This window comes from Erpetoichthys calabaricus, chromosome 1, assembly GCF_900747795.2.
Source record: "Erpetoichthys calabaricus chromosome 1, fErpCal1.3, whole genome shotgun sequence".
Classification (NCBI taxonomy): domain Eukaryota; kingdom Metazoa; phylum Chordata; class Cladistia; order Polypteriformes; family Polypteridae; genus Erpetoichthys; species Erpetoichthys calabaricus.
The window spans coordinates 184,600,150-184,623,154 of NC_041394.2; the positions used below are offsets into that span (position 1 = coordinate 184,600,150).

General features: G+C 36.6%; 1 protein-coding gene across 1 annotated transcript in view; it reads right to left on the minus strand.

Annotated features, from left to right (window-relative positions):
- Position 1: 1 nt before the first annotated feature.
- Positions 2–23,005, minus strand: part of LOC114657895 (adenylosuccinate synthetase isozyme 2-like) — a 59,978-nt gene continuing 36,974 nt past the window's right edge. The window contains exons 7-13 of the mRNA XM_028809854.2: positions 17,561–17,642; positions 15,357–15,483; positions 12,210–12,364; positions 11,947–12,071; positions 9,273–9,370; positions 5,836–5,985; positions 2–681 (exon numbers count right to left, since the gene is read on the minus strand). Of these exons, the coding sequence (XP_028665687.1) occupies positions 629–681; positions 5,836–5,985; positions 9,273–9,370; positions 11,947–12,071; positions 12,210–12,364; positions 15,357–15,483; positions 17,561–17,642 (790 nt within the window). The 3' untranslated portion in view covers positions 2–628. The remainder of the gene's footprint in view (positions 682–5,835; positions 5,986–9,272; positions 9,371–11,946; positions 12,072–12,209; positions 12,365–15,356; positions 15,484–17,560; positions 17,643–23,005) is intronic.

The window sequence follows — 23,005 nt, forward strand, 5'->3', positions numbered from 1 at the left end:
GTTTGGTTTTTATTATTAAATTTTATTTCAATTGAAAGGTTTTCAAAATGATTTTTATGAAAAATAGTTCCTTTTACAAACTAGCATATGGTCATTTGCCAAAAGGCTCTGCAAGAAAGCCATATTTTTTTAGTACTTCTCAAAAGAGAATCTGATGAAATATTGGAGTTAGATGCTAAAGTTATTCCCAATAAGCAACTGAAAGGCTTGAAGTATAGTTTTACTTGTATTTCATAAAGGTGGAAACTAACATTTTGATTCTGTTTTTAGAAAGGCAATATGAATTTTACTACAACACTAATGAGCAACAATTTAAATTTCAAATATTTAAAATAAAACTTCATTGTTCATTGACACACATTTAACAAATGGCAAAGAAAATTGACACTCTAACATAAAACGTATTAAACATTCACTTTTCTTGGTATAAACGGACAATCACTACCTTTGGTAGCAGATGATTAGTTTTTCTCAAATGCCAGAGACTGCAAGCTGCTCACCATAATTGGGGTTGAATATGTTATATCAATATACAGAAGGAATAAATCAAAATGTGGTGCTTCATCATCTTAATTCCTGCCACTATGTAAATCCGAGTCATTTCATCACATATATTCTTTCTTCTGTTTTAGAATAACTTGATCATGGATTCTCGAGACTTGCCAACTCCAATCCATTTAACTATACAAAACAAAACAAACAAAAAAAAAAAAGAAAGAAATGTTACATACACATTTTTTTTCCTTTACTTCACTAAAATAAAAACATCACATTCTTCCCAGTGTACAAATAAATTAGAATCTTACAATAATAATTCTTAGCGTCATGTGTCCAAAGAAAACTTGAATGGTATATCACTGATGCACAATACAGTAATCCCTCCTCCATCGCGGGGGTTGCGTTCCAGAGCCACCCGCGAAATAAGAAAATCCGCAAAGTAGAAACCATATGTTTATATGGTTATTTTTATATTGTCATGCTTGGGTCACAGATTTGCGCAGAAACACAGGAGGTTGTAGAGAGACAGGAACGTTACTCAAACACTGCAAACAAACATTTGTCTCTTTTTCAAAAGTTTAAACTGTGCTCCATGACAAGACAGAGATGACAGTTCTGTCTCACAATTAAAAGAATGCAAACATATCTTCCTATTCAAAGGAGTGCGCGTCAGGAGCACAGACTGTCAGAAAGAGAGAGGAAAGCAAACAAATCAATAGGGCTGTTTGGCTTTTAAGTATGCGAAGCACCGCTGGTACAAAGCTGTTGAAGGCGGCAGCTCACACCCCCTCCGTCAGAAGCAGAGAGAGAGAGAGAGAGACTGAGAAAAACAAACAAAAATCAATACGTGCCCTTCGAGCTTTTAAGTATGCGAAGCACCACAGAAGGTAGCAACGTGAAGATAATCTTTCAGCATTTTTAGACGAGCGTCCGTATCGTCTAGGTGTGCGAACAGCCCCCCTGCTCAATCCCCCTACGTCAGGATCAGAGAAATTCAGCGCAAGAGAGAGAAAAGTAAGTTGGGTAGCTTCTCAGCCATCTGCCAATAGCGTCCCTTGTATGAAATCAACTGGGCAAACCAACTGAGGAAGCATGTACCAGAAATTAAAAGACCCATTGTCCGCAGAAATCCGCGAACCAGCAAAAAATCCGCAATATATATTTAAATATGCTTACATATAAAATCCACGATAGAGTGAAGCCGCGAAAGGCGAAGCGCGATATAGCGAGGGATTACTGTAGAAGTAAAGCAAAATCTATATTGATATACAACTTAATTCTCTGAAGCTTAATACATAGAATTATTTGCCTTGTAACAGAATATTACTATTTTATTAAGAATGGTAGTACGCATTTTTCTAAATTTGACCCATTCCATTCACATTGCCACACAAATATGCACTGTGTAGTGATGACTTCTAAATGAAGTTTTAAAGGCATACTCTTTTGGAACACATTTCATTTGCTTCCTGGACAATATCAAGCAGGGCCTCTCTTGGTGGCTGGTGGAAATTTTGTAATATCAGTCTATATTAGTATATACAGTCATATGAAAAAGTTTGGGAACCCCTCTTAATTCTTTGGATTTTTGTTTATCATTGGCTGAGCTTTCAAAGTACCAACTTCCTTTTAATATATGACATCCCTTATGGAAGCAGTAGTATTTCAGCAGTGACATTAAGTTTATTGGATTAACAGAAAATATGCAATATGCATCATAACAAAATTAGACAGGTGTATAAATTTAGGCACCCCAACAGAGATATTACATCAATACTTAGTTGAGCCTCCTTTTGCAAATATAACAGCCTCTAGATGCCTCCTATAGCCTTTGATGAGTGTTTGGACTCTGGATGGAGGTATTTTTAACAGTTCTTCCATACAAGATCTCTCCAGTTCAGTTAAATTTGATGGTTGCCAAGCATGAACAGCCTGCTTCAAATCATCCCATAGATTTTCGATGATATTCAAGTCAGGGGACTGTGACGGCCATTCCAGAACATTTTACTTCTCCCACTGCATGAATGCCTTTGTAGATTTCAAAATGTGTTTTGGATCATTGTCTTGTTGGAATATCCAACCCCAGCGTAACTTCAGCTTTGTGACTGATATTTGAACATTATCCTGAAGAATTTGTTGACACTGGGTTGAATTCATCTGACCCTCAACTTTAACAAGGGCCCCAGTCCCTGAACTAGCCACACAGCATGATGGAACCTCCACCAAATTTGACAGAAGGTAGCAGGTGTTTTTCTTGGAATGCGGTGTTCTTCTCTGCCATGCAGAGCACTTTTTGTTATGACCAAATAACTTAATTTTTGTCACATCCGTGCAAAGCACTTTGTTCCAAAATGAATCTGGCTTGTCTAAATGAGCATTTGCATACAAAAAGCACCTTGAGCATGGGAAAGGCGCTATATAAATAAAATGTATTATTTATTATTATAACAAGCGACTGTGGCAAGAGTGCAGAAAGGGCTTCTTTCTCATCACCCTGCCATACAGATGTTCTTTGTGCAAATTGCGCTGAATTGTAGAACGATGTACAGATACTCCATCTGCAGAAAGATGTTCTTGCAGGACTTTGGAGGTGATCTGTGGGTTGTCTGTAACCATTCTCACAATCCTGCGCATATGCCGCTGCTATATTTTACTTGGCCTGTCAGACCTGGGTTTAACAGCAGCTGTGCCTGTGGCCTTCCATTTCCTAATTACATTCCTTACAGTTGAAACTGACAGTTTAAACCTCTGTGATAGCTTTTTGTAGCCTTCCACTAAACCATGATACTGAACAATCTTTGTTTTCAGATCTTTTGAGAGTTGCTTTGAGGATCCCATGCTGTCACTCTTCAGAGGAGAGTCAAAGGAAAGCACAACTTGCAACTGACCACCTTAAATACCTTTTCTTATGATTGGACACCCTCTTGTCTATGAAGTTCAAGGCTTAACGAGCTAATCCAACCAATTTGGTGTTGCAAGTAATCAGTATTGAGCAGTTTGTGCATTCAAATCAGCAAAATTACAAGGGGACCCAAATTTTTACACAGCCAGTTTTTCACATTTGATTTAATTTCATAAAACTAAATACTGCTTCACTAAAAATCTTTGTTCGGAAAAAACCCCGGTACTCAGATGTTCCTAGGAAATGAAAGACATACATACCACTGTTATCTATTTTGTTGAAAGTAGAGTAAATTATTAATGCAGGCTCAGAAGGGTTCCCAAACTTTTTCATATGACTGTAGCTACATCCTAAATTTACACATAAAATGGAGACAACTTGTCATACCAGATATAAAATATGTTCCCATTTAAGGAAGTCTCTACTGGCTCTGGTTTTAGTGGATAGTGAATGGATAGGCAGTGTGTTTTTGGCGAGGACAGTTAACCTTTCAACCTCATTGGGTACTACAGAAAGTGAACCTGCTGTTTCTTGGAATTTGAAGGATCACCTGCTTATTTTGTGGTGTAGGTCTAGTAGAAATCCTTTCAGTGGCAAAAAAAAATTAACAAGACTTTTGTACCAATACATGTAACATCTATTTCCTAACTCAACTGCACCCTTGGAAATCTAATGAAGCTCCTTGCATCTACAACCCAGCATTTTGTTTCAAGATAAAGATGTAAGTATAGTCAGAATCATGCTTCTTGATTTCCTCAACACTTTTAACAAAACCCCGCCTTTCTTCTTAGGAAATAAGTTTAAGGCCATTCTGTCAAATACCCCTATTGTGTACCAGATTATGGACTAACTGGCTCAATGAGAACAGTTTGTGAGGCTCTAGAAATATGTCAGTGATGTTGGTCAGCAACACAGTACACAAATGATTCTAAGTACAGCCTCAATGTACAATCCCATCTGCACAGTGGACTGCATTGGGTGGACTAGGCATGTTCTAATAGTCTATAGTTTCTTATGTATTGCGCTATTTCATGGTTTGCTGTGGTAGTAACACAGGATTAGAGGAAGCCCAACTGCTGAATATACTGATCAGGAAGATCCACTGCACTAAGACAACAATTCTAAACTGGTTAAAGAATGTGGTAAAAAGGGGAATAATGACAAAAATTAAAAATCATCTTGACTAATACTACCCATCGTTTCCACGACATGTTCACCATGCTCACCACAGTGGAATGCAACAGTAGCTAATTGTTGTTACATTTTGCTCATAGACATAAGATATAACAAACAGAATGACATATGTTTAGGAATATTAGATCCTAAATGTACAGTATGTATATCATGTACACTGTTCTGGGCCCTTCACTTATATATCAATCAGTTTGTACTTTGCTTTGTACTATTTTGTACCATGACTTTGTTTTATTTTGCTGCTAAAATTATCAAATTTCCTGCCTGGGTTTATAATATAAAATTCTCAATCCCACTTAACTCCAATTATAGTTAAAGCTCACATTTATTATCACATGTACAGTACAAACAATTCATGGGGCTCTTAATAATTCAGGGTCACCGAGTACAAAAAAGGAAACAGCCATGGGCAAGGCACCAGTCCATCGCTGGGTTCACAAACACACTGTCTGCGTTGGCTATTTTGAAACTGCCAGTTAACCAAAACCATGTCATTAGAGTTGTGAAGATAAACCAGAACACCAGGCGGAAACAAAACAATAAGAACAAAACTGCGCAAACGCCACATGGTGCAAGTTAAAGAATTTCCTCCAATAACAATTACTAAGTCTTTGTTACCAAATGGCCATAAAGTAATTTCTAAATCATCAAAAGCTGCAAAACAATGCACTTTTTGTCTAGCTAAAGAGAACTGGAAGGAAGACTACACTGTTCTCGTTTACCCTGTAAACAGAGGGATACAATTTAAAATTGTACATTGTGAATACCTATAAACACTTGTCCATGCCCATATTCTGTACAATGAAGCAAACATTAGATTACATCCGTGACTCTCTGTTTTACAGTGGCTAATAAAAAAAAAACCCATTATATTAGCTGAACGTGAACCAGGGAAAAAAACCTCCCTCAAGTGGTACTGCAAAATGTGTTTTAGAAAGCTACTGAATCATGGAATGTACTTACTGTTTCAAACATAGATTCTGGATGTTGGCACATTTCTTGCTGAATAAATAATAAAGTAAAATGTTTTGTGTTTGTCACCCAATGACAGCTTTGATGGGCTTACTATTTTGCATCAAAAAGGAAAAACTAATACAGCAATAAATTATGTAGTATGGCAAAATGTAAATCCATTTTATTGTATGAAAACCTAGTAAGGGATTTATGACAGCAACAAAAAGCACAAATTGATGAAGATCTGTGCAGTAACTCAAATACTAACCATCAATAATACTTCATACCTGGTACTGACAGAAAATGTTCTATGAAGTGTACATAGTCCTGGGCATTCTTTGGCAAATCTTCAAAGGATCGTACATTCTCTGTATTTGTTTCCCAGCCCGGCAGGGTGACATAATCAACTGTAACTTTATTAAGAACATCCATATTTGCTAGAAAACATTGACAAAACTAGATTATTATTATTATTATTTTTTTTTTTTAAACATATTTACTACATGCAAATCTGGTCACATTTACAAATGCACATACAATATGTAAACTTTCATATATTAAAGTGCATTAGTACAATAAATGTAATATTTTCATTTTAAGAAATAACACAAAACTCTTTCAAAACTGACATATAAATATATTAAGTGGATTTAGAAAATGGATAAATTCCTGCTTTACTCTTGTGCTGTGATAAACTGTAACAAAAATGCAGTACCTTTACATGAAACAGTTTTCATTTTGAAATTTCTGAGTTGCAATCATGAATGTACTCAGTAGTTTGTAACCTGATGTAATGCAAGATTTATAAACCAAAGTTCATGATATTGTATCTTAAGCTCATAGTATATTGTATGTTGAGATGCATCTTAAAAAAAATATTATTTTAATAGGACTGCTCTGACATTTGCATTTCCTGAATGTCAGCACCATATGTTTATCTGTTCCCCAAGTGAAAATTACAACAACAACAACATTTATTTATACAGTGGAACATCGGTTCACGACCATAATTCGTTCCAAAACTCTGGTCGTAAACTGATTTGGTCGTGAACCGAAGCAATTTCCCCCATAGGATTGTATGTAAATACAATGAATCCGTTCCAGACCATAAAAAAATATATATTTTTACATATAGTTTGTAAGTTTTTAAGCACAAATATAGTTAATTAAACCACAGAATGCACAGCGTAATAGTAAACTAAATGTAAAAACATTGAATACCACTGAGAAAACCTTGAACAACAGAGAAAACTAACGCTGCAATAGTTCGCGCTATAGCGCTACCAACCGCTGGCTAAAAACACTTTTTTTTTTTTTTTTTTTTTTTTTTTAAATGAATTTTAAGCACAGGGAAAAAAATTAACATTTGAAAAAATCCATAATTTAATAAACCACCAAGAAAAGTAACATTGCAACAATGCATGCTACGAACTGATCGCTGAAGTGAAAACAAAATCATGCCCAGTGCATTCTTTTAACTGCCTTCCTACCTTATGCATCCAGCTCTCTCCCCCGGTGCCTGTGTGTCTGCGTCTGTCTCCCTCTCGCGCTGTCTCTGTGTGTGCATGCGTCTCTCTCTCTCTCCCGGTGCCTGTGTATGTGCGCGTCTGTCTCTCTCTCGTGCTGTCTCTGTGTGTGCGTCTCTCTCTCTCGTGCGCGCGCTGCCTCGCATGCGTGTCTGTCCGTCTCTCTCTCTCTCTCGCGCTGCCTCGTGTGTGTGTGTGTCTTTCTCTTGCGCCTGCCTGTCTGTCTGTCTCTCTCTCGCGCGCGCTGCCTCGCCCCTCCCTCCCATCTCTCTTTCTCGTGCGCGCTGCCTCACGTCACGTCACGTCGCCTCTCTCTCTCTCTCTGTGTGTGTGTGTGTGTGTGTGTGTCACACTCTCTCACCGCACAGGAAATGCACAGGGAGAGACTGAACATGTACAAACTGAAAGGGAAACTGGCTTGCTCGTATACCGAGTGTGTGGTCGTAAACCGAGGCAAAAGTTTGCCGAACTTTTTGGTCGTAAACCGATTTGTACGTGTACCGAGGTTCCACTGTATAGCACATTTTCATACAAATAATGCAGCTCAAAGTGCTTTATATGATGAAGAAAGAGGAAAAAAAAGACAAAATAAGAATTAAAATAAGAGAACACTAATTAACACAGAATATAAGTAAGGTCAGATGGCCAGGGAGGACAGAAAAATCAAAAAAAGATGGAGAAAAAATAAAATCTGCAGGGGTTCCAGGCCATGAGACTGCCCAGCCCTAACATAAATGACATCAATCAGTCCTCATTGCATTCAGGGTTCTCATGGAAGGACTTGATGATGACGGTCACATGGTCACTAGAAAAAGTATTTCTGGGACTATGAATCTGTTTAAACTTACAATCACAGAACTGTGGTCATTATTAAGTATTCCAAAATAAAACTCCCATTAATGTTCTTAATAAATTCAGCAAAAATTCAGGTTCACTACTGAAGCAAGGAATGGAGAAAATTTTGGGCAAAGTTAAATGTATCACTATAAACTTCAACATAACAGGGAAAATTGCAAGGGGGTATAAGGGGTGCTTACAGGAGTAGATTTATAAAAATATTATCATATGTATCTTTTGGTTCATATCAGTGCATGATGATTCACTGTAAAAAAGCAGTATACATGCCTTAAAGTAGCATCTAGCATCAGTTATACTTCCTGATTTTCAGGTAGTTTTTCTGGAAATTCATTTAAGTGTCACAAAACACCTCTTCAAGTACTATAAGTAAACCTGTCTTTCTTGTCAGCTTGGAATAAACCTGACATCAGGTTCAAAGAACACCCAGTCATTCTAGAGTATGGTGAACAAATATATGTTGACATTGGGGGGGGTATACCAGACTTTTACTAAAATCTGAAAATAGTATGATGTTACTGTGCTAAAAAAAGTCACTCTAAGGGATATGTATGAAGTGATTTTGTGTCATAGTTGGCTAAAGAAGGCAGTATGTCTTTTATGTTCATAGCACATTTGGTGCATCCTAAAATTCATGTGGAGACTGTTTTTGAATGCTGGTGCACCAAGTTGGATCTCATTTCAGATAACAGTTACAGCATTTCCTTCTCAACTAATTTAGATAATAAATTTGACTGCCTTGCTGGATTACAGCTTTTGCCTACTAATGTTTTTGTATCATCTTGGGTTGTGTTTAGCCATGTTGCATTTTCAAAACACAGTTTTCCCACTAATTTATTTATACTTAGTCAAAACCAGATACTTCAGCAAGTAATAAACAATTCAAATTCGTTCATTGTTAAGATACCATTTTCCACTTCCCTGCAGTGTAGTATTTAAATGTGTTTGATGGTATATGTATTAAATTTGAGGATACAGTGTATTGTATTAGCTATATAATGATGAAAGCCTAATCAGGGTACATCAGAAAATCACACCAGACTAGAGGTAAGATATAATTCTCCAGCTATTCTGACAGACAGAATATCCAGACACCATTCAGCTACAAAATGGAAAAAGAAAATATTGCTGGGAATGGAAGTAAACACACATAACCTTGCACTGTTCTCCAAGCACATTGTTTGCTCTACTGAGACTTTTTAAGCAGACATTATCATCAGAAAAGGGAAAAGCACTCAATGAAGATAGTATAAAATATTCTGTTACATTAAAAGTTATTTCAAACTTAATGAAGTTGTATTTTTAAAGGCACTTGACAGTCCAAGTAAATATGACTTTCTTACCCGGAAAATATTCAATCTTCTGATCTCCTATTTTATAAGCTACACCAACTTTGATCTCTTTAAGCACATCAAGAATATCCAGCTTTGTCAGCGCCAAGCTACAAAATTACAAGAATAAAAATGACTGAGCACATAGAAATGAAACAAAATAATACAAGTGTTTATATTTTAGTAAAGACTAAAGACATAATAAGATGGACCACCAAAATTCACTGTATTGTATGTAGACTACCGATACCTAAATAAATGATAAATTGACTAATTTATAACACAGCTGGAAATAACCCAATTAAAACTGGATAGTATTAGTTAGCTCATTATTAAAGCTTTTCTCCCTTAAATGAGCTATTTTCAATAGCAGTTCTCATGAATCATTGAGTATTTTGCTATTAAAATATATAACCATACCCTTTCGGACAAATCCATAAATACTCTTTTCAGTTATTAAATACAATGGCTCACATACTTCTTACAACCTAGACTATGAATGTTTATTATTGACAAGAAAAAGCACAGCCTTCCAGTTGTATGTACAGTGGTGTTGGCATAAATATGACTTAAAACATCATCAGATCTGGGTCCTCCCTGCATGGAGTTAGCATGTTCTCCCCGTGTCTGCATGGGTTTCCTCCGGGCTCTCCGGTTTCCTCCCACATTCCAAAGACATGCAGGTTAGGTGGATTGGCGATTCTAAATTGGCCGTAGTGTGTGCGTTTGTGCGTGTCCTGTGGTGGGTTGGCACCCTGCCCGGGATTGGTTCCTGCCTTGTGCCCTGTGTTGGCTGGGATTGGCTCCAGCAGACCCCCCGTGACCCTGTGTTCGGATTCAGCGGGTTGGAAAATGGATGGACATAATCAGATTTTCACAGCTAAGCAAATTAGACGAAAATATCATACTTGGGGGCGGCACGGTGGCGCAGTGGTAGTGCTGCTGCCTCGCAGTAAGGCGACCCGGGTTCACTTCCCGGGTCCTCCCTGCATAGAGTTTGCACGTTCTCCCCGTGTCTGTGTGGGTTTCCTCCGGGTGCTCCGGTTTCCTCCCACAGACCAAAAACATGCAGGTTAGATCCATTGGCGATCCTAAATTGTCCCTAGTGTGTGTGCCCTGCCCGTGGTTTGTTTCCTGCCTTGCTCCAGCAGAACCCCATGACCCTGTAGTTAGGATATAGCGGGTTGGATAATGGATGGATGGATATCATACTTGGAGATTTATTTATTGAGAAAAATCACCCAGTATTACACATCTGTGAGTAGCAAACATATGTGAACTTTTGCTTCTAGTATTTGGTGTAAACTCTTTTTGCAGCAGTAACTGCAACTAAACATTTCCAGTAGGTTTTGAACAGTCCTGCACATTGGCTTGGATAAATTTTATCCCATTCCACCATACAGAATTGCCTCCACTCAGGGATGTTGCTGGGTTTTCTCAATATGGTAAGGACTTTGACTTGGCCACTCCAAAACCTTTATTTTACTCTTCTTCAACCTCTCTTCGGTAGAACGACTTGTGTGCTTGAGGTTGTTGTCTTGCTCCAAGACCCAGTTTTTCTTGAGATGTAGTCCACGGATAGATGTCCTGACATTTTCCTTTAGAAATCACTACTATAATTCAGCATTCATTTTCCAGTCCACAATGGCAAGCTGTCCAGCCTCGATGTAAACAAAACAGGCCCAAAGCATGATACTACCACCACAATGTTTCACTGATTGGATGAGGTCCTCATGTTGGAATGCAGTGTTTTTCTTTATCCAAATATAACACTTCTCATTTGAGCCAAAAAGTTCTGTTTTGGTCACTTCTGTCCATAAAACATTACTCCAATAGCTTTCAGGCTTGTCCACCTGCTCTTCAGCAGACTGTAGCCGGGTAGCAATGTATTTTGGAAAGCAGTGACTTTCTCCTTTCCTGCCATACACACCACTGTTGTCTAGTGTTCTCCTGATGGTGGACTCATGGACATTAATATTAACCAATATTAGGCTAATAGTTGTTTTGAAGTTACCCTTGGTTCTTTTGTGACCTCATGGACAATCGCACTCCTTGCCCTTGAAGTGATCTTTGTTTGTCGACCACTCCTGGGGTGAGCAACAATAATCTTAAACTTCTCCATTTATACACAATCTGACTGTGGATTGGTGCAGTCCAAACTCTTTAGAAATTGTTTTGTACCCTTTCCCAACATGATGATCATCAACAATTCTTTTTCTGAGGTCCACTGAAATGTCCTTTACCAGTAGCATGATACACAGATGCTGCACAAACATGTTTGAAGATAAAGCCCTTCATAGAACCCTGTTCCTTTAATATAAACAGGATGCCCATTCACACCTATCATCACAGTGATTGACGACCATTGACACTTGACTATAATCTCACCTTCAAGTTACATGCTAGGTTCACTCACAGATATGATATTTGTCTCATTTGTTTAGATGTGTTCTCTAATTTTAGGACTTGTGTGAAAATCTGATGATAGTTCAAGTCATATTTATGCAGGAATACAGAAAATTCCGAATTCTGTCAAGAACCACTATAACTCAATCTGATGCTTTGTCTTCACATAGCCAAACTTTATAAATTTGATTTAGTCTTATGGAGTTATTCATATTTATTTAACTTAATGTGATTTACTTTAAAGATAGGGAACATATGCTTAATAAAATGTTCTTCTTACGCTGAAAAGCCATTAACCATGTGGGCATATTTGACTAAGACCAGATCCAGCCACCCACATCTCCGCCTGCGACCAGTTGTCACTCCAAACTCAGACCCACGTTTCTGAAGCAAGTCTCCAATCTCCTGAAAACCAGAGAGTAATCAGTAAAATAATTTAGTCAAAGCAGAGATAGATTATGATTGCCAGGGAACTATTAAAGGTTGTCAGATTTACGAATAAATATCCAAGGTCATTCCAGACCTATATATATCATCACTTACATTGACTTGTTCAGTAGGGAAAGCACCAACTCCAACTCTGGTTGTATAGGCCTTTACAACTCCATACACTTTGCCAACATTTCTAGGAGGTATGCCAAGACCCGTGCACACTCCTCCAACAGTGCAATTTGAAGAAGTAACAAAAGGGTATGTCCCTGAAAAAAGGGTAATATTTTATATTATTCTTGTACTGAAAAAAAAACAAACAAACATTACTTACAGTAGTACTTAACTTTGAAGTTGCATTTTTAAGCCGATGAAATTTCTGTATAAACTGAAGCTGCACCATTAAGGTTCCAAAGGACAGCTGGAAGAATGGTTTTTAACAATGTCTGTATAATTTACATTTGATAGTGTGTGTATATATCACTTAATATGTGGTGCTCTTAATTATGTTCATGAGCCTTGCTTTGTCTGCTGTATTTTTTCATTATTGATTTTGCACGGATTGTTACAATATAACTGTAGGTATTTGTCTATCATCTTCAGTTAGTATTTTTGGAATCCGGTATTATAAAAATCTATATTATCAACTATAAACCATATATTTTATCTTCATATGTTTTGTATTACAATACAATTATTACACAAACATTATATTAGACAGACAGACAGGGTTTCAGAGTTGCCTATTTAGTTCAGACTCAATAACCAACCAGGAATTTTCCAGAGTAGTGGAAAAACTTACATTTTGATCAAGGAAAATGAAGTAATCTTCTTTTGATAATAGGTCAGCACTAACTGCTCAAAATTGAACAGAGCAAATTTTTGAGGAGATGAAAATGCAATGCGGCAATTTTAGTCTTTCTTACATTTAAAATAATAGGAAATAATAATGAAGAAGCTCATTCTCCAATTTTTACAAAAAATGTATTTAACTTAAAGGAAAATATTCTGAAATTTTAAAATGTAAAGAGCTCCATAAAAAGGAAAACAAACTAAGCATTTATATTGCTCTTATTGATCCAAAAATGTGTGACTAGTTAGGGCACACAAATGAGAAAGCTAAGAACTGACATGTGAAGAATGAAATATGTAGTAGCTAAAAATAAGGCAAGTAGAAACTATAGCAAATCTAAAAAAAATCCAATCTCCATCTGTAAACAGTGTTACATTTTGGAGTGAGAAATGCCAAAAAATAACTCTTGACTGTTAAAACTAACAGCATCTAAAGAAATAGCTTCAAAATAAATGCAACAAAATTAGTACACACACTCACTACTTTATGTTTAGAATTGCATGACTAAAAAGCATCTATGACTGATTTTGTTTGCCATCATCTGATCCCATTCATTTCAAAAACTATAACAAGCATAAAAGGCACAGTCTTCTACATCACTAAAAAAAAAAAGACAGAGTTTAAGACATGCTGATGACAAACAGCATGGGATTGTGGCCTGTATTCGCTAAAGTATTATATGCCTAAATCTGAGTACTAATTGTTCATCATGGAAATATTCTCATAAACCACTATTAATGCAACAGTATGCATCAGAACATTCTGATATCCACTTAATCCAATTCAGGGGTTCCTGGGACATGTAGCCTAATTCCAGCATAAGGTATGAGACAAGTGTGGAGAGGGCATCAGTGTATCACAGAACCCACATATGCACACACCCTACACTAACACTATCATAGTTATGATAAAGAGCTCCAAGACCTCTGCTGAAATAATCAGTAACTTCCATCCACAGTGAATAGGATAAAGACACTAGTCTTATCTTGTCAGGTTTCAAACAAAAAATTATAAAGGCCAAACAACAACAAGACTATACCTACTGCCTACTAATTCATCAATCAGCAGGATAAAGACTCAACAATACACTGTGAACAAAGTCTCACAATTTAATCATTCAATCAATATTTTATAAAGTTCCACTTAAAGTATGCTCAATCACAATGTACATTAAAAAGAAAACAATGTTACAAAACAACATCACAATTTAAAAAATACAGAGTATGACTAATACAAAAACTGGTATTAGTAAATGCAAGACTCTTATAACTAATGATGGGCTTAATATAGTAAAAGTAGAAGGAACTTCACTGGGAAACCATAGGAATTTAACTAATAAACAGAAATTAAGAAAAGTTGATGAGGTCGGAGGAATTGTGACATATACACAGATCCAGTATGCAAGAGTAAAGATATGAACTTTTACCATTAAAGGCTGCATTGCATTAGTTTATTCCCCATTGTAACCCCAGAGGTTTGATATTCTTTTCATGTCACTTGAGGATATAAGAACTTCCTTAAAATTCACAATCCAAAATTTTATGTGTTATGAATCACATCATTTCCATGCCTGCAGGATTTTTACTGTAATGTTCTTTAAACATTACAATGTAATGTCTGTAATGGGCAAAATCAAACCCATTGCATTAGGCATTACCCATGTAAAATGTTACTATGATACTATACAATAAAATACAGACAAAAATGTAAAAAAGTTAAATTTTACTTTACTTTAATTAGCATCTGTAGATAATTAAATAATTGACACTTAGTCATTACAAAAACTATACAAAAAGACTGGATTTAGGGTGGATGCACATTTGCTACTACCTCACCTCAGATGTAATAGATAATTACTAAAAGCACATCTACTAATTATCCCTATATCTTATACAAGTTGAAATACAGTATCTCACAAAAGTGAGTACACCCCTCACATTTTTGTAAATATTTTATTATGTATTTTTATGGGACAACACTGAAGATATGACACTTTGATACAATGTAGTCAGTGTACAGCTTGTATAACAGTGTAAATTTGCTGTCCCCTCAACTTAACTCAACACACAGCCATTAATGTCTAAACTGCTGGCAACAAAACACTGTTATACAAGCTGTACACTGACTACTTTACATTGTATCAAAGTGTCATATCTTCAGTGTTGTCCCATGAAAAGATATAATAAAATATTTTTAAAAAAATGTGAGGGGTGTACTCACTTTTGTGAGATACTGTACCTATGACAACCAAAAACAGGCCAGGTTAGTGGTAGAAGATCAAGTAATGTCTGCAAGTTACTCAGCATGTTTTTTATTCTAACAAATACTGAAATTTGGCAGACTGAATGTATTAATTTCAAAAAATAGATTTTTCTAACAGAATTTTAGACATTTTTAATAAAGCTTACCAAAGTCAATATCAAGAAGTGCAGCATTGGCACCTTCTACCAAGATCTTCTTTGGGGGTCCTTGTAGGGCTGTGTACATGAAATATACACCATCTGTGACTAGAGGTCGAACACGCTCTGCATACATCTGAAAAGTGGGAATATATTTTAAAAGCACAGAACAGATATGTACTGGCTTGCACAACAAGTGTCAAACAGCTCCTTCATTTTATATGCAATTAACATTCAATCCAAAAAACAGTCATAAAAATTAAAATCTGACTCTTAGGGCTTCATAATAAAAGCTCTATCAACAACACATACACCATTAAAATTAAAATACAGACAAAAAAATAACATGAACTGGCACTAAACATGTAAAAAATAACATGAATTCAAGGCAGGTCCATTTAATCTTTAAAACATATGCATGTGATGTGTACATATTGGAATCATGTCAATATTTTGGTGTGTATGTGTGGAAGCAAAAGATACAAAGAAATCATGAAAAAAGCATGTTTGGTTTAAGCGCCATTTACAAAATAAAACGCATTGAAGTACAAATAGAAGAACAAAAACGTTAGTGTTTTGGCGCGCTATCAACCCAACACATAAGAGGCAAATAAAGGTCATAAAAATAATTTTAGCATATTTTAGGTAGTAAATTATTGTGGATGAAAAGTGTAGGGCGGCATGGTGGCGCAGTGGTAGCGCTGCTGCCTCGCAGTTAGGAGACCCGGGTTCGCTTCCCGGGTCCTCCCTGCGTGGAGTTTGCATGTTCTCCCCGTGTCTGCGTGGGTTCCCTCTGGGCGCTCCGGTTTCCTCCCACAGTCCAAAGACATGCAGATTAGGTGGATTGACGATTCTAAATTGGCCCTAGTGTGTGCTTGGTGTGTGGGTGTGTTTGTGTGTGTCCTGTGGTGGGTTGGCACCCTGCCCAGGATTGGTTCCTGCCTTGTGCCCTGTGTTGGCTGGGATTGGCTCCAGCAGACCCCCGTGACCCTGTGTTCGGATTCAGCGGGTTGGAAAATGGATGGATGGATGAAAAGTGTAAGGTATACCCTGGGAAAGGCATCCATGCATACTGTATGACTTTCTATGGCCTTACTATCAGGAAACATTTCCTAAAAAATGTTAGCCATGTCTTTGCATGACTTGTATAAATAATGCTTATCAATCACATTTAACACTCAAGAGGATTTAAGACATTAATTTTTAGTCACACATGAAGACAAAGATGGTGATATAGTGGAAGTATCACTAGCCTATCAAGAGCCTACACCAGAGCAACTGCCTGCTTATCTACCGACACACTTGAACAGCTCATTAGTGCGGTGGTTTTATGCAATGACAGCCCCGCAAAAGGTTAAAAAAAAATCTTAAGAAAATTACTGGCTTCCATGCTCTACTTCAGTTCACAACATTTACTTCCTTTCATAAGGCTTTTCAAAGGGGACTCACCCATACATCCAATGTGAAACCTCCTTATACACTAACAGCACCCAGTCATATGCTTATTTGAGTTGTCTTCTTGAATGCAATCTTTTCAGTCGGCATTTTACAACCATTTCAAGTTTGCAAACTTTCCTGGCATTCTGACAGCTTTATAAATCACAGTAACATGTCTAATATACACACTGTAATTTACCTTGCTAACTATTCACCATTTAATGGCAACTCTACACTAATAATTCAATGTGTAAGCAAACGGCTACTACATATTTATACCAGTTGGTGTGCTCACCAAACATGTAAGGTTATATATTAATGTTTGAGGTCACTGAATGTGATATTAATGACAGATGTGAGTGTTTTATTGGGGAAATAACATATTTGTGATTACTGGAATTCACTTTAATATTTTCCATGACTTAAGTACCATTTATTTTTTTTTTTTTTAGAATTTCATAGACTTTTCAGTACTGGAGTTTGTCTCGTTAACTTTTCATGACTTTCCAGGACTTGTACAAACCCTGGATATGATGCAGAATTAAAAACATTAAAAAAAATATAAAATTTTACTTCTTTTTAAGTAATAAAACTATTAATTTTAAAACAAAACAAGAAAGAATTTAGAGAGAAGAGAGAGAAAAATATTTAAACATTTACAACTAACTGGCTCAAGTCATTTTGGATTAATAATGTATAAGAGATCAAAACCCAATATAAAATTAGACAAAATTACCTTATTTTACTTTCTATATAATTAAAGTGAAATACTGTACCTTAAGCTGCTCAAGCTCAGTATCTACATCAATATTAAGAGAAGAATACATGGACTGGTACTGCCCCGCCAACACACGGAATCTGAAATGTAAAGAAGGAGAAGTCAAATGCATCAGTCAAACCATACAATGGCAGATTATTCTTTAACAACAACACAGCTAACGCATATCAGCATACGTCCAGTAATGAAATTAAATACACTGTTTTGGCATTTACAGTAATCCCTCCTCCATCGCGGGGGTTGCGTTCCAGAGCCACCCGCGAAATAAAATCCGCGAAGTAGAAACCATATGTTTATATGGTTATTTTTAGAATGTCATGCTTGGGTCACAGATTTGCGCAGAAACACAGGAGGTTGTAGAGAGACAGGAACGTTATTCAAACACTGCAAACAAACATTTGTCTCTTTTTCAAAAGTTTAAACTGTGCTCCATGACAAGACAGAGATGACAGTTCTGTCTCACAATTAAAAGAATGCAAACATATCTTCCTTTTCAAAGGAGTGCAAAGCAAGCAGTCAAAAAAAAAATCAATACGGCTTTTTGGCTTTTAAGTATGCGAAGCGCCGCCGGTACAAAGCTGTTGAAGGCGGCAGCTCACACCCCCTCTGTCAGGAGCAGGAAGACAGAGAGAGAGAGATAGAGAGAGATAGCGAGAGACAGATAAAAAAAATCAATACGTGCCCTTTGAGCTTTTAAGTATGCGAAGCTCCGTGCAGCATGTCCTTCAGGAAGCAGCTGCACACAGCCCCCCTGCTCACACCCCCCTACGTCAGCGCAAGAGAGAGAGAGAGAGAGAAAGAGAGAAAGTAAGCTGGATAGCTTCTCAGCCATCTGCCAATAGCGTCCCTTGTATGAAATCAACTGGGCAAACCAACTGAGGAAGCATGTACCAGAAATTAAAAGACCTATTGTCCGCAGAAACCCGCGAAGCAGCGAAAAATCCGCGATATATATTTAAATATGCTTACATATAAAATCCGCGATGGAGTGAAGCCGCGAAAGGCGAAGCGCGATATAGCGAGGGATCACTGTATTCAAAAAAATAAATAGCATTTTAAAATGTTTATAACAGATGGACATACAGTATGTACATAACAGTGTCAAAATTATTGACAAATTCTGAAACGGTACCATCACTCATTTTCCGTAATATCAATTCCATCCACATTAAACACCCTTTTGAGCGGCAATTCACATTCATATTCTACTCTATACATGGAGCAGAATCCCCAAACCGCCTCGCATTCACTATTCAAATTTTATGTTTGACTTTAAATACACTCAAATTAGCCAAGAATTAATATTCAAATGTTTACAATAATAAAAAAATAAATATTTAAATATATTCTAATGTAGCTTGAATATTTTGGGTGATATGTATACAGCATGTTTGAACTATGTGTTTTTTTTTGTATTCCTTAGTATTAGTATTCCTATTTTACTTTTTATTTTGAATTCTTCAACAAAAGAGGTGCTTATGACACAAAAAAAAGAGATAAAAAAGCAGCCTACAGCCTTTAAACACTTGAAAACATGGCCATTCACAAAAGCAGAAAATAGTGACGACTTTTGCTTTTTGCTCCTGGAGTCTGCATTCTCAGGTTACCAGTGTATTAGGTATTATTTACGTTTTAGTGGGGTGGTCTTTTTGAAAGCTGACAGTAAAATTTTGTTAAATGGGTACTGAAAAATGTACTACTTCATCTAAGGCAGCTTGGTGTCTGTACTGTGTTCTTTTAGAAATAAGTTAAATTCACTATTGAGATCTTATCAATAAATATGTAAAATATGATACAAGATCAATACAACTGCAGTTTCTTGACACTCAATAATTCTATAAAAAGATATTTAAAAGACAACTTATTAAAAAAATGACTCACCAACATTCTAAATTTGGTCCGATACTGTTAAATATTTACTCAAGTAGTTTATATTCCTAATATGCGTAGGTGTCAAGCAGAATTTTAAAAGTCCTTTGAGTGGAATGAACAAGTTTACTCCAGTGACTAGCATTTTACTGACTTATGAAGGCTTAACAATGTCAATGGTTTATGAACAAGAACAGAATGATTTTCACACATTTTAAACTATACTATTGCTGTTTTAGGTACTGAAAATGTTTTTTTTTTTTTTAAATAATTTTTATTGAGTTTAATTAGAAACAGATAACATTCCATACAGTCAAGACAAATTTAACAAATCAAAGCAAAATTTGACCCTCACTCAAGGTAAAGATAGAGGAGCCAGCAACCGAAGCTACTCTATAAAAGGAGCAAGAAAAGAATGGTATCCTTTGTGGTAAGCTTATTCTAAAATGTCATTGATTTGATCCTGCCATATTTTAAAAATGTTTTGAACAGATCCTCCAATTTCAAGTAGTATAGAACATTGATTACCCACTGACTTAAGAGTGGTGGGGTGGGATTCTTCCAGTTGAGCAAGATAAGTCTATGTGCTAGTAGTGTAGTAAATAAAATTACAGTTTGTCTGTCCTTCTCCACTTTAAGGCCATCTGGGAGTACACCAAAGAGTAATTGTGACGCCAAGGCTGTCTGACAGGCTTGCAAAGATTTTTGTCCAAAATGTTGTTAATTTGGTGCATGCCCAGAACACATGGCTTACTGAGGATGGAGCAAGATTGCAATGTTCACAGGTTGAATCTTGCCCTGGAAACATTCTGGACAATTTTAAATGAGATAAATACACTTGCTAAAAGATATTAAGTTGAATGACTGAATGCTTTGCACAGACAGAGCGCGAGTGTATTCTGTGCATGGCTGCCCCTTTTCTGAAATATTGAGTGACAGATCCTTTCCACAATGTACTCTGGGGCCTTTGAAAGGAAGAGACTTTAAAATAAAATATTTTTATAAATTGTAGAGATGCTATCAGAGTCTTCAAGACTGATCAATAATTCTTCCGGAATACAACAAGGTGGAAGGTGAGGAAAATTGGGCAGGTTCTGTTTAGCATAGTTTCTAGCTTGATAGTAGTGGAGGAATTGTGTTGATGAGAAGTTGTACTTGAAATCTAATTGTTCATAGGATGCAAAGACATTATCTATGTACAATCCTCAAAGTTTTTTAATCCCAGACTTTTTCCAGACATTGAACAGTGTATATGTTTGAGAGGGTAGAAAAAGGTAGTTGTTATGTAGAGGTGCAACAGATAAAAGCTTTTCTGTCTTAAAGTGCTTCCTACACTGGTTCCATATTCTGAGAGAATGAAGGGTAATTGACTTTTTAGTGTAATGATGGTCGTTTCTATTACCTGGGGCACAGAGCAGGGAATATAAAGTACTGAAAGACTATTTGCAGACCAGGCTTGTGGATTTTCATCAATTTGTGTTAATGTCCAGGGGCCTCATACATAACACTATGCATAGAACTCACACTAAAACATGGCATACAGACAAAAGTGGAAATGTGTGTATGCACAAAAAAATTGAGATGCACAAAACCATGCGTAAGCGAACTTCCACGCACTTCAGCTCCATAAATCCCAGTCAGCGTGAAAAGTAACGCATGTGCACAAGCCTGCCGCCCCACCCGACTCCTCCCATAATTTTGCATATTTTAATATGCAAATCAATATAAATATCACCTTCCCCGTTCAGTGTTTGGTTAAAAGACAATGGCAAAAGCACATGAGGGGAAAAAAAGAAAAAAAAAAAAAAAAAAGAATTTCAGCGAATGAAAAGTGGAGACAAGGAAAAATGTACTATTTATTGGTCTAAGCAGTGGTATAAACAACAAAAGGAAGTTGATTGAGTGATACAGAGTGGCGGAGAAATTCAAAAGTTCAAGTTCATTAAGTTGAATAGTGCCTGGAATGAAAAAAAGACATGGTCAGATATCAAAGTCAATGTGAAAAGGCGAGTTGTAGCCCACGGTCTGAGTGTCATACTGATGCGTATTAGAAAAGAAAAAGAAAAAAAAAGGGACACAGTAAGAAAAAGGATGAAATGTCCACTTTAATCTTGTAGTTTACTTTGTCATTAAAGTAGAATGTTGCAACCTTCACCTTAAAGTCAATGTTAAATTTACTAGAGTTTCTCAGATCCTATCGTAACTACAGTAGCACATTAAATGCTTCGTATTATGTGCTCTTCTATGTGTGTGAATCATTACAGGCTCTCTCTTACACCAACAGGACACAGAATACATTACTGTATATTCAGAATATTACAACTCTCTATACTTGATATTTTCATGATGAAATGAATTAAAGCATGTATTAAACATGGGGGAAGATGGCACAGTGGTAGCAATAAGCTGACGCCCCATCCAGAGATTGTTCCTGCCTCCCGCAAGATGCTTGCTGGGATATGCATGACCCTCAATGAAATAATTTAATGCAGCAGTACTGCCTCTTTAAATGTACCAACCCCCAATTCCTGTCCTTCCTTTTCTCTCTCTCCACGTAACCAATTGGCACACAATAAGCTCTTTAATAAATGTAAAACCATCTCTAAGCTTAGAACGCAGGTTCTTCAAAACATTTCATGAACATTGAAATGACTTTGTAGTTCATGTTTAATTATTCCATCTATCTATCCATCCAGTCCCAGAAAGCATACAGAGCGATGCAGGACCAAGCCCTGGATGGCTCATCCCTACCGCTGCGCCACTGTGCCCACATGTTTAATTATTAACAGTATGTATTATGTAAATGAAGTTAAAAATTTATCTGTATAATGTAATATACATACTAATGCATTTCATCTTAAAAATGATATCAAGTGCTCCAAGAAGACAGCTCTTGGAAATCTAAATCGACATGGAAGCCAGTCGTCATCATATGTAAATATGCACTATCATCTATTGAATTGAATTCCTTTATTGTTATTGTATGGTACAATGAGATTCAATATCCAATTCCTTCATAAACTTATTTTCTTATGAAATAATAAAAATAACAATAATAATTTAAAAAACAATGAAAAAATATACAATATGAAAGCATAAGTACAATATACATATAGTGCAAATGGTTCATAAAGTGGCTCAGGTTGTGCAATATTGTATTTCTAAGTACAAACAGTTATACCGGGAGCACTTGATGGAGTGATTGAATGTGTTTATAGCTCTTGGGATGAAGCCGTTTCTGAACGTTGCGGTTTGTACAGGAAAGGCTCTGAAGCATTTGCCAAATGGGTGAAGTTCAAATAGAAGTAGCGAGTGGTGCATGGAGAGTAACAACACTTCAGCAGCTACGGTGTTTGTAATAGTTTGGCCATTCTGTGGACCATTATATTGTTACAGGATGATTACAATCGGATGTCTTAAATTTATACACAATATGTGGTTAACTTCAGTGTATTTGATAAAGCTGCGTCAGGGATGTGAATCTAGAAAAGAATGGGAAAACCACACTGGAACAGTAGCACTGCTTTGATGCTGGGTGCCGCCAATTTATACACGAGGCCCCAGGTCTTTATAG